This window comes from Chionomys nivalis, chromosome 17, assembly GCF_950005125.1.
Source record: "Chionomys nivalis chromosome 17, mChiNiv1.1, whole genome shotgun sequence".
Classification (NCBI taxonomy): Eukaryota; Metazoa; Chordata; class Mammalia; order Rodentia; family Cricetidae; genus Chionomys; species Chionomys nivalis.
The window spans coordinates 46,310,804-46,323,412 of record NC_080102.1 but is presented as its reverse complement, the minus strand read 5'-3'; the positions used below and the strand labels follow the sequence as shown (position 1 = coordinate 46,323,412).

The 12,609-nt window shown below is 49.6% G+C and overlaps 1 protein-coding gene across 2 annotated transcripts; it reads left to right on the top strand.

Annotated features, from left to right (window-relative positions):
* The first annotated feature begins 6,750 nt into the window (after positions 1-6,750).
* Arsa (arylsulfatase A) lies at positions 6,751-12,218 on the top strand. 2 transcript variants are annotated; one of them, XM_057792521.1, is made up of 8 exons: positions 6,751-7,453; positions 7,598-7,838; positions 7,944-8,162; positions 8,236-8,405; positions 8,733-8,857; positions 8,950-9,077; positions 9,310-9,412; positions 9,495-9,717. In XM_057792521.1, the coding sequence occupies exons 1-8, from the start codon at positions 7,236-7,238 to the stop codon at positions 9,575-9,577; spliced, it is 1,287 nt and encodes a 428-aa protein (XP_057648504.1). In that variant the 5' UTR covers positions 6,751-7,235; the 3' UTR covers positions 9,578-9,717. The 2 variants fall into 2 exon arrangements, with proteins under 2 accessions (XP_057648504.1, XP_057648503.1); XM_057792520.1 differs by having other exon boundaries at positions 6,753-7,453; positions 9,511-12,218.
* Positions 12,219-12,609: the final 391 nt, after the last annotated feature.

Genomic DNA, 12,609 nt, shown 5'->3' with positions numbered 1-12,609 from the left:
GGCCAGAAACCAGAAGTGGTAGCAGCATGAGACCTGGCAGCACTGAGAAGTAAACCTAGAGCTGGGGAGGAGCAAGCAGGAAGGGCAGGAGGTCAAGGTCTTCCTCAGCTAAGTAGTAAGTTCAAGCTGTAGCTTGGGCTATGCAAGAGCCTTTCTCAAAAAACCAAAGGGCAAAGGCACTTGGTGCCAAGCCTGCCAACTTGAATGGCTCGAGTTCAGTCTTAGGGGCTGAAGGCTCTTGAGAACTGACTTTTATAACTGTCCTCTGAGCTCTCCTTGAGCACATACACATGAGAAATAAATAAATAAAATAAAATAAGAGGGATTGAAAATAAACACAAACTCAGAATTACAGTTCCTATTCACTTAAGAATGAGGGCAGTTGCTGAATGTGGTAGTGCCTGCCGATACAAGAAGATCAGAAATTTAAGCCAGGCCTGGGATACATTGTTTTGTTTGGTTAGTTCTGTCTATCTGGTTTTTTTTGTCTAGCTGTTTCTTTGTTGAGATGGTCTCACTCTTGTAGCTAAAGCTGTCTTGAAATTCCCTATGTTGCCCAGGCTGGCCTCAAACTTGTAGTGTTCCTCCTGCCTCAGCCTCACAAATGCTAGGATTATGGGCAGGCACTACCATGCTCAGTTTTAATTACATTTTTTAAATTGGGGAGTGGGAACCAGGCAGGGGTAGCACATATCTTTAATCCCAGCACTTGAGAGGCAGAGAGAGGCAGACAGATCTCTGACTTTGAGGCCAGCCTGTTCTACAAAGTGAGATCCACGACAGCTAGGGATGTTACACAGAGAAACCCTGACAAAAAAAAGAAAAAAAATTAGGGGGGGGGGGGCTTGCAAAGTCTCACTAAGTAGTCCCAGCAGGCCTGATACTCACTTTGTAAGTCAGACTGGTTTGGAACTCAGAGGTCTTCCTGCCTCTGTCTTCCAAGTGCTGGGGTTGAAATCCTGCACTATATTGCACAGTGCATTTTTTTAATCTTATGGAACTATTTTTAAAAACGTATTTAGACGTTTTGCAATTTTATATGTTTGTGTGTGTGTGTGTGTAGTTTTGTTGTTATTTGTAACAGATGCTTGTTCTGTAGATATGATTGGCTTGGCTAGCCTCAAGCTTGAGACAATCGTATTGCCTCTGATTTCCAAGTGACACACTTTTTCAGTCCTCCTGCTGGTTAGTTGGTTCCAGGGCTGGAGAGATGGCTCAGCCATTAAGAGCACTGGTTTAAGTCTTCCAGAAGACCAGGGTTCAATATCCTGCACCCACATGACTGTTACAACCGTCTGTAACTCCAGTCCCAGGGGACTAATGCTTTTCTGGCCTTCCCGCCATGGCACACATATGGTATACAGACACATGCAGGCAAAAGACCCATATACAAAAAATAAAGTAAAATAATAACTTAAAACATTTTAATGATATAGTTCCTTTACCTGGGTTCCTAAATGACTACAAGGAACAAGAAGTATCTGCAGCCCTTACCTATGTTGTGATGTAGACTCACTGTGAGCAATTAATAAATGCCACTCGTAAGTTATTGAGGTTTGTGGATTTTTGTCTGCCAAAGTCAGTGCTTGCTCACTTGACACAGGAGGAAAACACAAAGAACTCTTATAACCAGTAAGACAAATGCATTGAGAAGCTTCAGGGATTTGAGGGGATATGAATGATGTAAAAACTTGGTGTGGAAGTTGTGTGTTGCTCACAGGTAATGTTTACTTAGCGTTTGTAAGGTTCTGGGTTTAATCTTCAGCATTATAAAATAACACACATACAAAGAGAGCCTGAGCACTCTTTGTCTGAGTGCTCAGAAGATTGAGAATCGGAAATTGACACGGGATGTTCATATATCCACTGTGTCCGTTGTAAGATGGTCTGTGATCCAAAATGAATGTCCCAGCCCAGCATGGTGATACATACAGTCTCAACTGTAATACCAGGGAGGCTAAAGTGGTAGGGCTACTCGAGCCCATGAGTCTGAAGCCAGCATGGGTATCAACATAGCAAGGCAGAATCTCAAGAAGCAAAATACAGTGCATCACCTGACTTCTGAAATCCCCATCTGCCTGTGAATCGAGGGCATCAGTGTTTGTTAAGGATCTCAAACTCCTAGCCAAAGCCAATAACCCGAGTGCATGGAATTGCTCCCCTAAGACGTGTCTTTTCTGCCTAAAGCCTGTACTTCCCTTGGGGGAAGGGGTGGCCTTGAATGTCTCCATCAGGATTGGCACTCAATACAGGGCTCCGGATCCAGGAATGACTCATATCCAGGAATTGCTCCATTGTGTTACGACCAAGTCCAGGATATATTCCTAAAACCCAGATCTTTTCCACCTTCCCCAGCGCTGCTTTCTGTTTTGTTCTAGGCTAGGGTGACTTCATGGTCAGTGAATCAAAGGTGTGGGGGGGGGGGCTACCTAGGGTTGTGTGCTGATCAAGGTGACCTCACCAGCCTGGCTAATCACGTGGTCTCTGGCCCACCAGCCTCCTCTCCACTCTGCTTCTTAGCTGAATTCCTACTTCATTCCTGCCTGACAAGCAGCCTCTTCAGAGCTTTCCAAGGACGTTGCTGTGCATGCATGTGTGCATGTGTGCACGTGTGCATAATATATGTGTATGTGATGTGTATGACCTTGTAGAGGACAGAGACTAACTCCAGTTGTCTTTTTCTATTGCTTTCCTCCTTGGTTTTTATTTATCTGCTTGTTTGTAAGACAGAATCACTCTGTGTAGTCCTAGTTGTTCTGGAACTCACTCTGTAGACCAGGCTGGCCTTAAACTCAGAGATCCACCTGCCTCTCTGCCTCCTGAGAGCTGGGATTAAAAGCGTGTGCCAGGGCCAGGCAGTGGTGGCACACGCCTTTAATCCCAGCACTCGGGAGACAGAGGCAGGCGGATCTTTGTGAGTTCGAGGCCAGCCTGGTCTACAAGAGCTAGTTCCAGGATAGGCTCCAAAGCTACAGAGAAACCCTGTCTTGAAAGACCAAAAAAAAAGAAGAAGAAGAAGAAGAAGAAGAAGAAGAAGAAGAAGAAGAAGAAGAAGGAGAAGGAGAAGGAGAAGGAGAAGGAGAAGGAGAAGGAGAAGGAGAAGGAGAAGAAGAAGGGAAGGGAAGGAAGGAAGGAAGGAAGGAAGGAAGGAAGGAAGGAAGGAAGGAAGGAAGGAAGGAAGGAAGGAAAGAAAGAAAGAAAGAAAGAAAGAAAGAAAGAAAGAAAGAAAGAAAGAAAAGAAAAGAAAAAAAGCGTGCGCCATCTCTGCCTGGATTTTTCTCCAGAACTTACTGTTGATAGCGGCAGCAAGCCCTGAGAACTCATCTGTCTCCATCCCTCCCCTAGCATGGGTGCTACAGGAGCTGGCCTCCCAGGTTTTGTGTGGGTGCTGGGGATCTGGGCTCAGGTCCTCATGCTTGCAGGTCCTGTTTCCCGAGTTACGTTCCCCTCAACAAACGTCCACAGTACACCTGTTAAAGTCTTGAAGGGTATCCTCCAGCCGCCCCCTCCCAAGGAGAGAGCCGAGCTGACGGTCCACAATACACATTCCTGTCTTTTTCTCCGCTAAATCCAAGAGCTCCTAATATTTTGCTATCATTCTCATAGGTTTCTAAAGCCTGCTCTTAATTATCCAAGTAGAAACAGTCCTTCTGGCCTTTCCAACCACCCTTGCATTCCAAAATCAATAATCAATGAATTGGTCCATCTGATTTGGGACCAACTCCTTCCAATATCCATGCTTCGAGACTTGGTTGAGGAAGATTTGTGAAATGGTACAACTGTTTCGGTGTTCGAGTCTCTCCCCAGACTCACTTGAAATGACTCCTCCCTCTTCAGAAAGGCCTGGTTGTCGATCTACTCAGGTTTCATCTCACAGCCTGTCCACTTCCCAGGCCCTTGGACTTGTACGGTATACGCTGGTAGCTGCATCTGAACCCGCCCTCCTCACAGCCACACTGACTCTGGCTCCTGGCTGCCATTACTACTGAGTCTAATGTCTATCATCTGTAGTCACTTTGGGGCCTGGCTTTGCTTGAGGACGTCCTTCTTGCCAGCTCTGTTCGGTTCTGTGAGAGCACTGGGAAGAAATTTTGCTGTGGCAGAACCAGCATTCCTAATAAAATACTTACAACACTTTTTTTTCATTTTTCTATACTGTAGGACTTATTTTTAGAAACTAGTTACCTGCCCAGCAGACTGTCATTCACAGATCACATGATTACCAGAGGTCATCTCTGTGTCACCTGACAGCAATTCTTGTCCCTCCCCTAAGTATGTTTGAGGGGGATCTTTCAGGGTTTTCCCTCAGATCTGTGATTATAACAAAACCTAAGCCCTGATCACAACTCTACTGAAAACTTGCCTTCAGCAATCCCCAAAGCCTTGTGATATCAACTGGTCTCCATCAGGTCTCAGTTCTCAGCCAGGTTGTTTCCTCTTCTGGGAGAACTACCCTTTCTGGTCCTGCTCAGCATCCCAACCCCCACACTACAGCAACGACATATCATGGGGCGGTAATGTGGGAGGAAAGGTGTCGGCCTGATGTGTCCCAGGTCCCCAAGGCAGCTGGTACAAGAACAGCCACAGAACTCTACTCGGGCTACAATTACCCCCCTTATCCCCATGCAGAAGCCTCGCCCATCCCTTTCCAAGGTACAGAACTAAGATCTGCCCCTCGTTGCAAGGTTCCTTTCTCAACTGTGGGCGTTTGTCCAAAATTAGCAATGCCCCAGGCATCATCTGAAGCCACTTCCTGAACCCTAGCAGGCTATTTCCAGATGGGGCTCTGTTGTTGAAAAAAAAAAAAGAGTTCACATCTCCAAAGTCAGGTTGGCCTTCAGAGCTTGGCTTTGAACAGAGCAGGCAGCATACTCTTTCCAAGTTTTCCAAGGCTTCAGGTCAAAACTGAGCCCAGGCAGCCTTCACGTGTCTATGCACCTGAGGGTCGTCAGGAACCTAGGCGAAAAGTACCACAATTTGCATACCGTCACAGCCCCACACAGGCTCTCCCAGAAAATAATGGGTAGGCCCTGGGGTAGTTCCCAGCTTGCCACTGAAAGAGAAGAAAGTGCTTTTGGTTGATTCCTTTCAAATTACAATCCACAGTGCCCACCAGCTGTGCAAGCTCCAATTTACAGTTTCAAAGATTTCTGGGCCACAGAAGAGCTTTCTGTCCTGACTCTAAATAGAAGAACTACCAGCAACCCCCACCCTATGTGCAGGCCCAGAAACCGTGCTGGAATGTGGCTCTAAGAGAATCACTAACTGAAGATTGTCGTGCCTCCCCCCCCCACCCCACCCCCCGCCACAGTAGCCTCAGACCAGGTTCCTTTTCTGTGCCATCTCTGGGGTCTCGGCCACCCAAACTTTGCACCTGTGGTGCTTGTTATCTAGCAGATTTCATCAGGAAAATTCCAGATGCCCGGGCAGCCAGGCTTCAGTGGAAGTCCATGACCCAGTATCACGGGGTGTCTGCCCCTGACCCAACCCCGAGTCAGTGTTGGACCTCTGGGTGAACGGGGTCATTTCTCCCCACGTGAATCTGAGTCCTGACCCCTACTGTAGTCGGGAGGCCCTCCAGAACCCTGTTTATCTTCCCCCTGGCTCCAGAGTTAGTAACCAGGGAAAGTCTCTCCTTCCTGGGTACTGAGGTCATGGCCTTCTAAATGCCAGGAGTCTTAGAGTGGAACTCTAGTTTATGGAAAGAGGCCAAGAATCTGGACAAGTTAGTGCTCTAGGAACAACCACTTGCAGGGAAATACTCTGGAAGAAACTTGCCCTGGAAAAGTGACTCAGGTCAGGGACTTTTGGGGGTGGAGTGATCTGGGAAATCCAATTACCACAGGGACCTTTAGATGTTAAAGTACACTAAGTACCCACACTTCCTCAGATGGGCTTATCTGTTATTCTCCCTTGACAATTAAAACTGGTCCCCAAAAAAATGGTGTAGTTCAAGACTGCATAAACAAAGAGTTGGAAACAAGTCATGTTGTCTACAAGAGTTCCTCAACACTAATGTACTGAATCATGCCACACACGGACTCAACAACTCTCCCACCTCAAACACCAGCCAACACACACACACACAACCTCAAACACCAGCACACGTACAAATCCCACAGATACACACCCTACCTCTAATACCACAGGCGCACACACACACTCAACCTTAAACACCAGGCACACATGTAAAAGGAAAAGGATTTTTAAAGGATTTTATAGCTTGTGTTTCACAAAATGTACCAAAGGTGGTTGTGAGCAAAAAGCCAGCAGCCTAATCCGATTCGTCTTCCTGATTTCGTTTCAATCCGACTGCATGGTTTTCTCTTTGCTTTGCTCATTTAGAAGGGGATACTGAGATCTTTTCAACAAGGATTCCTCAAATATCTCATCAGGGGAAATGGGACTAACAAACCACCCCTCGCCAGAGGAACTCCAGACACGCACTGAAAACGGGAGACAGCAGGAGAGTCAGATAATTGATGTAGTGCACGGCTAGACAGTCTAGCAGCTGAGCCCACCGCGCAGGAGCAAAGAGCGCAGGTTACCAAGTCCAGCACGGGACACGCCAACCGGCGCAGAAAAGGGTCCGAAGCGCGCGAGTAATCCCCCAGTCTCACCCCACCCGGTCCAGATCCCAGGTCCTCACAAGCTCCACCCCGGAAGAGCCAATCGACACACAAACCTGCCTCGCTCAGCTGCCCAGCTCCGCCCCGTCGCAGCTCCACCCCGTCCCGCCTCGCTACCGCCCGATCCCAGCCCCGCCGTTCCCGAGCAGCCGAGTGTCTCGTGACCACGGGCGTATCCCAGACGGCCTGAGATCGACGCTGTCTATGACCAGTTCCTCCTCAGTTCTGAACCGCCCTTATCCCATGGCGCCGGAGGTCCCCCGGGTAAACGTGAAGTATCGTCTGCTCCTGATCTCAAGCCTGGGTGAACAGGGTCAGATTCCCTCTCGTGAATCTAAAGAAGCCCTGGTCCTTTAGGGGCTCTGAGGAGTTACTCCCCAGACCACCACCTCCCGAGTTCTGACAGATTCGCTGGAGCTTCAGAAAGTGGGCCTTCTGATAGAAGGAGTATTTGGATCTGGGGATTCAGGGGAGGAGAAGGACTGGGCCTGGGGACTCAGGTGAGGGGTAGGGGTTGGCCTGGGGACTCAGGGACGAGCCTGCTGGAATAGCTCTGCCTTCCCTACCGCGGGTCTGAAGACATAGGCCCATCTGTATCTCTCTGCCATGGGGGCCCTGGAGGCCGTCTTTTTGACGTTGGCTGCAGGCCTGAGCACTGCCAGCCCACCTAACATCTTGCTGTTCTTTGCTGATGACCTGGGCTATGGGGACCTAGGCTCTTATGGGCACCCCAGTTCCACCACCCCCAACCTGGATCAGCTGGCTGCAGGGGGAATGCGGTTCACAGATTTCTATGTGCCTGTCTCTCTGTGCACACCATCTCGGTGAGTGAGGGACCTTCCCCCCTCCCCTCCCCCTTGCCCATCCCACTTGGGTCTTTCTGTGGGTGGATCCACACTTGTCCCTGGCCTCTCTGTGTTCCTCCTTGTGGGTCTCACAGAGTATGGGTTATGTGGCTTGTACTACAGGGCTGCTCTCCTGACTGGCCGGCTCCCAGTTCGATCAGGAATGTACCCCGGAGTTCTGGGGCCCAGCTCCCAAGGGGGCCTGCCCCTGGAGGAGGTGACCCTGGCTGAGATCCTGGCTGCTCGAGGCTATCTTACCGGGATGGCTGGCAAGTGGCATCTTGGAGTGGGGCCAGAAGGGGCCTTCCTGCCCCCACATCAAGGCTTCCATCGATTCCTAGGCATCCCGTATTCCCATGACCAGGTACAAACCTTACCTGGGCCCTCCTCTGCCCTCCCCCCCGCAAATCTTCTTATCAATGTTCCCTAACCCATAGCCAGATCTCCCTCACTGGAACTGTTTCCCTAGGGTCCCTGTCAGAACCTAACCTGCTTCCCACCAGACACCCCCTGCAAGGGTGGTTGTGACCAAGGCCTGGTTCCCATCCCATTGCTGGCCAACCTGTCTGTGGAGGCCCAGCCCCCTTGGCTGCCTGGACTCGAGGCTCGTTATGTGTCTTTCGCTCGAGACCTCATGGCTGATGCCCAGCGCCAGGGCCGACCATTCTTCCTGTACTACGCTTCCCACGTGAGTGACCCTGGCCTCACCCTCCTGGCTGCCCAAGACTGTGCTCAGTGCTGACTCCGCTCTCTGCCCCCAGCACACCCACTACCCCCAGTTCAGTGGACAAAGCTTCACAGAGAGCTCAGGCCGTGGGCCTTTTGGGGACTCCTTGATGGAGCTGGACGCAGCTGTAGGGGCCTTGATGACAACTGTGGGAGACCTGGGTCTGCTCGGAGAGACACTGGTCATCTTCACTGCAGATAATGGGTACGAGCCAGAGCAGGGGATGCACATTGCCTGATCATAGGTGAGGATTCCAGGGTCCATCCACGCTAGCTGTTTGTTGAAGACTATTACAAAAGGCTCTTAAGAGAAATGCTAATCTTGTTACAGTAATCCATGGGTCACAGAATGGGGACCTCTGGGGACCACAGGTACACAGAGTTGCTGGTCTTGGTAGGAAAAGGAGGAAACAGACATATAACAGTCATTCTTGGCAAGATTTATAACTTTAAAATATGGGGCTGGTGGTCACCAGTGGTGGGTGAGGGCCCTTGGCCCCCTCACTACTGATAACTTCCTTGTTTGTCCTAGTCCCGAGTTGATGCGTATGTCCAGAGGTGGCTGCTCTGGCCTCCTGAGATGTGGGAAAGGAACAACTTATGAAGGTGGTGTCCGAGAACCTGCCTTGGCCTTCTGGCCAGGCCACATTAAGCCTGGTCAGTCCTCTGGCCCTCTTTTTGTAGACCCTTGACCCCATCTCCACAGCCTTGATGGTAAACTGAGTGACCAAACAGCCATCTGTCCACAGGTGTAACCCATGAGCTGGCCAGTTCTCTGGACCTGCTGCCTACCCTGGCAGCCCTGACTGGAGCTCCACTGCCCAATGTCACCTTGGATGGTGTTGACATCAGCTCCTTGCTGCTAGGCACAGGCAAGGTAGGGCCGATAATCCCTTGATCCCAACTCCACTACTCCATACTGCTCCTCCTTTAGGTATGAATCTGGGCGGTGGCGGAGGAGAGTCCATGCCTCATGTCTCCTTTGATGAGTGTGGTCTCTGAGTGCCACTTCTCAAGTTCCTGGGTGGGCCAAAAGGGGGCCACTACCATTGCCTTACACAAGAGCTCTTAGAGATCTTTCCTACCCTGTGACCCTGACTTTCCCTCAGAGCCAACGGAAGTCTGTCTTCTTCTACCCGCCCTACCCAAACGAGATTCATGGAGTCTTTGCTGTGCGGAGTGGGAAATACAAGGCTCATTTCTTCACTCAGGGTAACTCTCTCTCCCTGGCTTCCTCTCCCCAAGCCTGCTGGCCCCTAGCTGCTCTATCCTCTGCCCCTTCTTGTATAAAAAGCTGGCCCCCTCCCCAGGCTCTGCCCACAGCGACACCACTTTCGATCCTGCCTGTCACGCTGCCAGCCCTCTCACTGCTCATGATCCCCCGCTCCTCTATGACTTGTCTGAGGACCCTGGTGAGAACTACAATCTTTTGGAAAATATGGAAGAGGTCTCCCCAGAAGTTCTACAGGCTCTGAAACACCTCAAGCTGCTCAAGGCCCAGTACGATGCAACTGTGACCTTCAGCCCCAGCCAGATAGCCAAGGGTGAGGACCCTGCCCTGCAGATCTGCTGTCAGCCGAGCTGCACTCCCCACCCAGCCTGCTGCCACTGCCCAGACTCCCAGTCCTAAGGTCCTGGAGAAAATCACAGGGGTCCCCCAAGGGGTAACCCAGGATCCCCTAACCGTATCCTGAGTGTGTGATGGTTCACCAGAAGAAGGGCAGGGGCAAGTGTGTAGTTTGTATCTGGTGGTGTAATAACATCAGCTGAGACTTGCAGGTGTGCTAATTCATCTAGTCCTTGTGGTAACTCTGAGATCAGTGCTATTCTCCTGTGCTACAAATGGGGAAACTGAGGCATGGGGAAAATCTCATGGACCTGTCCAAGTCCAATGTCACCTTACTAGAAAGAACTTGCTCTAGGATTTGAACCCGGGCATCCAGGGTCTGAAATTTGCCCTGCCCTGGTGATCTGCACGTGTCCATCACTGAAGCAATGGACGTGTCTGTTCACAGAAGCCAGTAACGCATTCAGGTGCCAGGAACTGTGAGGGAAGGGTGGTGAGGGCATGCTATCCAGGAGACCCTAAAAGTGCCCAATCCTTGGAACATAGGTTTTCCTCAAGAAGCATTGTTAGAGGCACTGCAGCTGGCCACCTTGGGTCTTACAAGAAATCTGTCATCCGGAATTAGGTGATAAACTGCCCATTCCAGATAGAGTTAAGGAATTGGGGGCCCTGCTAGATCCCAAGAAGGAACATGAGCAGCTCCTGAGACAGCCTCCTGGGGCTCGCCTGCCTCCCCAGCTCTGCATTCCTCCATTGTGCATACTTCAAGTCTCCTCATCCCATCTAGTTTTCTACAAAGTAATCTTTAAAAAAAAAAAAATCTGTCAGGGGCCATTGAGATGACTCTGTTAGTAAAAATGCTTTCTCTGTGAGCCTGGCAACCTGAGTTCAATCCCCAGGAACTCACGTGAAAAAGCCTGATAAAAGGGGCCCCACACCTATAATCCCAGCATTCTCAGGGAAGATAAGAAGAAAGGAGGATTGCCCAGAATCTTGTATGCCAGCTAACCTAGAGTATGCAGAATGGTAGAAACAAGGGATATCCCGCCTCAGCAAGATAGGAAGAGAACCAGATCCCCAAAGTTGTGCCCTGACCTCGGTACATACTCTGTGGCCCACACATGTCTGAACTTACATACATCACACTCACATGAGTAACAATAATACTAATAATAAATGTCAAAAAAAAGAAGTCTATTGGGTTGGAGTCCACCATATTCAAATTCCAAACTCGTTCAGTGACCCACCATTCCCTCAGGCCCTCTGCGAGCTGGCCTGGCTGTTCTTTCCTATGGCACTGTTCTGCCTCAGATGTTAGCTTCTGTAGAAAGAGACCTTTGGGCTGTGTTTGTATGGCAGGGTGTGCTGTGCATCCCAAGTGCCCCTCAGCACTGGTCACCTCAGAACAGAAGCCTCAGGGTGTCCCTGTATCACTAGCACTATTTCTACTGTTTTCAATGGGGACAGACTTCCAGGAGTCAGGCACACAGCCTCTCTCCTTCAAGGTGGTGAGCAGTCTGAGCTGGTTACATTTCAGTGATTGGTCCAGGAGTGCCATGTGACTAGGGGTCCTGGTAGTGAAAGGTTGGAGTGATCTGGGTGAGAACCTAACTTTAGCAATGCTGCTGGCCCTGGACGGAACCAGGCGATTGTTAAGCCAGTGTCTCCAGCTGCCCTGCCTGGAGAGCATCAAAAGTACTTGCAGCTGATGTGGCCTGGTCCGAATGAGGTCTGAATGGAGTATACGGGACCCACTTTGCGGGGAAAGGACACCCTGTGTTTGCTTGTGGAAAGCTCTTCCACAACTCCATTTTCCATAGAACTCTTCCATAACCTCTTATCTGGCTAAGAAGCTACACTGACCACACTCCAAGATCTGCTGCATCCCAGGCTATGCACACAAGGTAGAGGTTTTTCTGCAGGTACCCAGCAGGAATTTATCTAAGAGGAGGGCTGGTGTCAGATGATCGATACCGCAGTTTGAGGTGAAGAGAGAACTGAAACGTGGGTCACCCATACGTCACATGAAAAACAACAACAACCTGTCCCCCCCACCAAAACCAGTCCCTGTCAGCACCTGAGTACAACCTTGGGGAAGAACCTCTGCTCCATTCTTTCACCAGCATAGAGTGTATTTTAATGCTTATCCCATCATATTTACTACACTGTAGTGCTGGAGCAAGGTGTGCTCAAATATAAAGATGATCTCAACACGGTGACATCAGGCACATGTGAGATTTCCATGCCGTAGAAACCATTGGCTCTTGCAGAGTGCAGCATGTGGGTATTGCCTCGACAGGCAAAAGGAGACCTGAGTATTCTACAGACTGAACAAGAGGTGGCATGAGACATGTATATAATAAAGCAGTCAGCGGCCACACACTCAGGATTTTCATACTTCCTTATATCATTCTGTAATGTACATTTCAATAAAACCAGTAGCCACCCCCCAAAGCAATACTGGTCATATTAATATGAGAGCATAATTGTGGGGTAGGAGTTAGCCAGACACACTAACAGCTAAACTCTGTCTTTGTTATATTCGTAGACATGCATAAATGCTTGTTTTTCACCATTTTAGCCTAATGCAACATCTGCTTACAGAGGCACATCTGTGTGTACTTACATGTGCCCACACAAATATGCAGGTATACCGATACATATGCACATGTGTTTAGACACATGTGTGCACACATCCACACCGGCATAGCATGGGTCTTTGTGCAGATACGTGCATACAGTAGCAGGTATATTCACACATGGATGATATGGGCAAGCATATACACATGCACTTGAATATATACATACGTTTATACATGCACTCATAAACAGTTTTTATGGC

Excerpts from the sequence above, each read along its gene's own strand:
- Arsa (XM_057792520.1), top strand. The coding sequence starts at position 7,236 with ATGGGGGCCCTGGAGGCCGTCTTTTTGACGTTGGCTGCAGGCCTGAGC. Across the intron at positions 7,454-7,597 it reads TCTCTGTGCACACCATCTCG|GGCTGCTCTCCTGACTGGCC; the intron begins GTGAGTGAGGGA and ends CTTGTACTACAG. Across the intron at positions 8,406-8,732 it reads ATCTTCACTGCAGATAATGG|TCCCGAGTTGATGCGTATGT; the intron begins GTACGAGCCAGA and ends TGTTTGTCCTAG.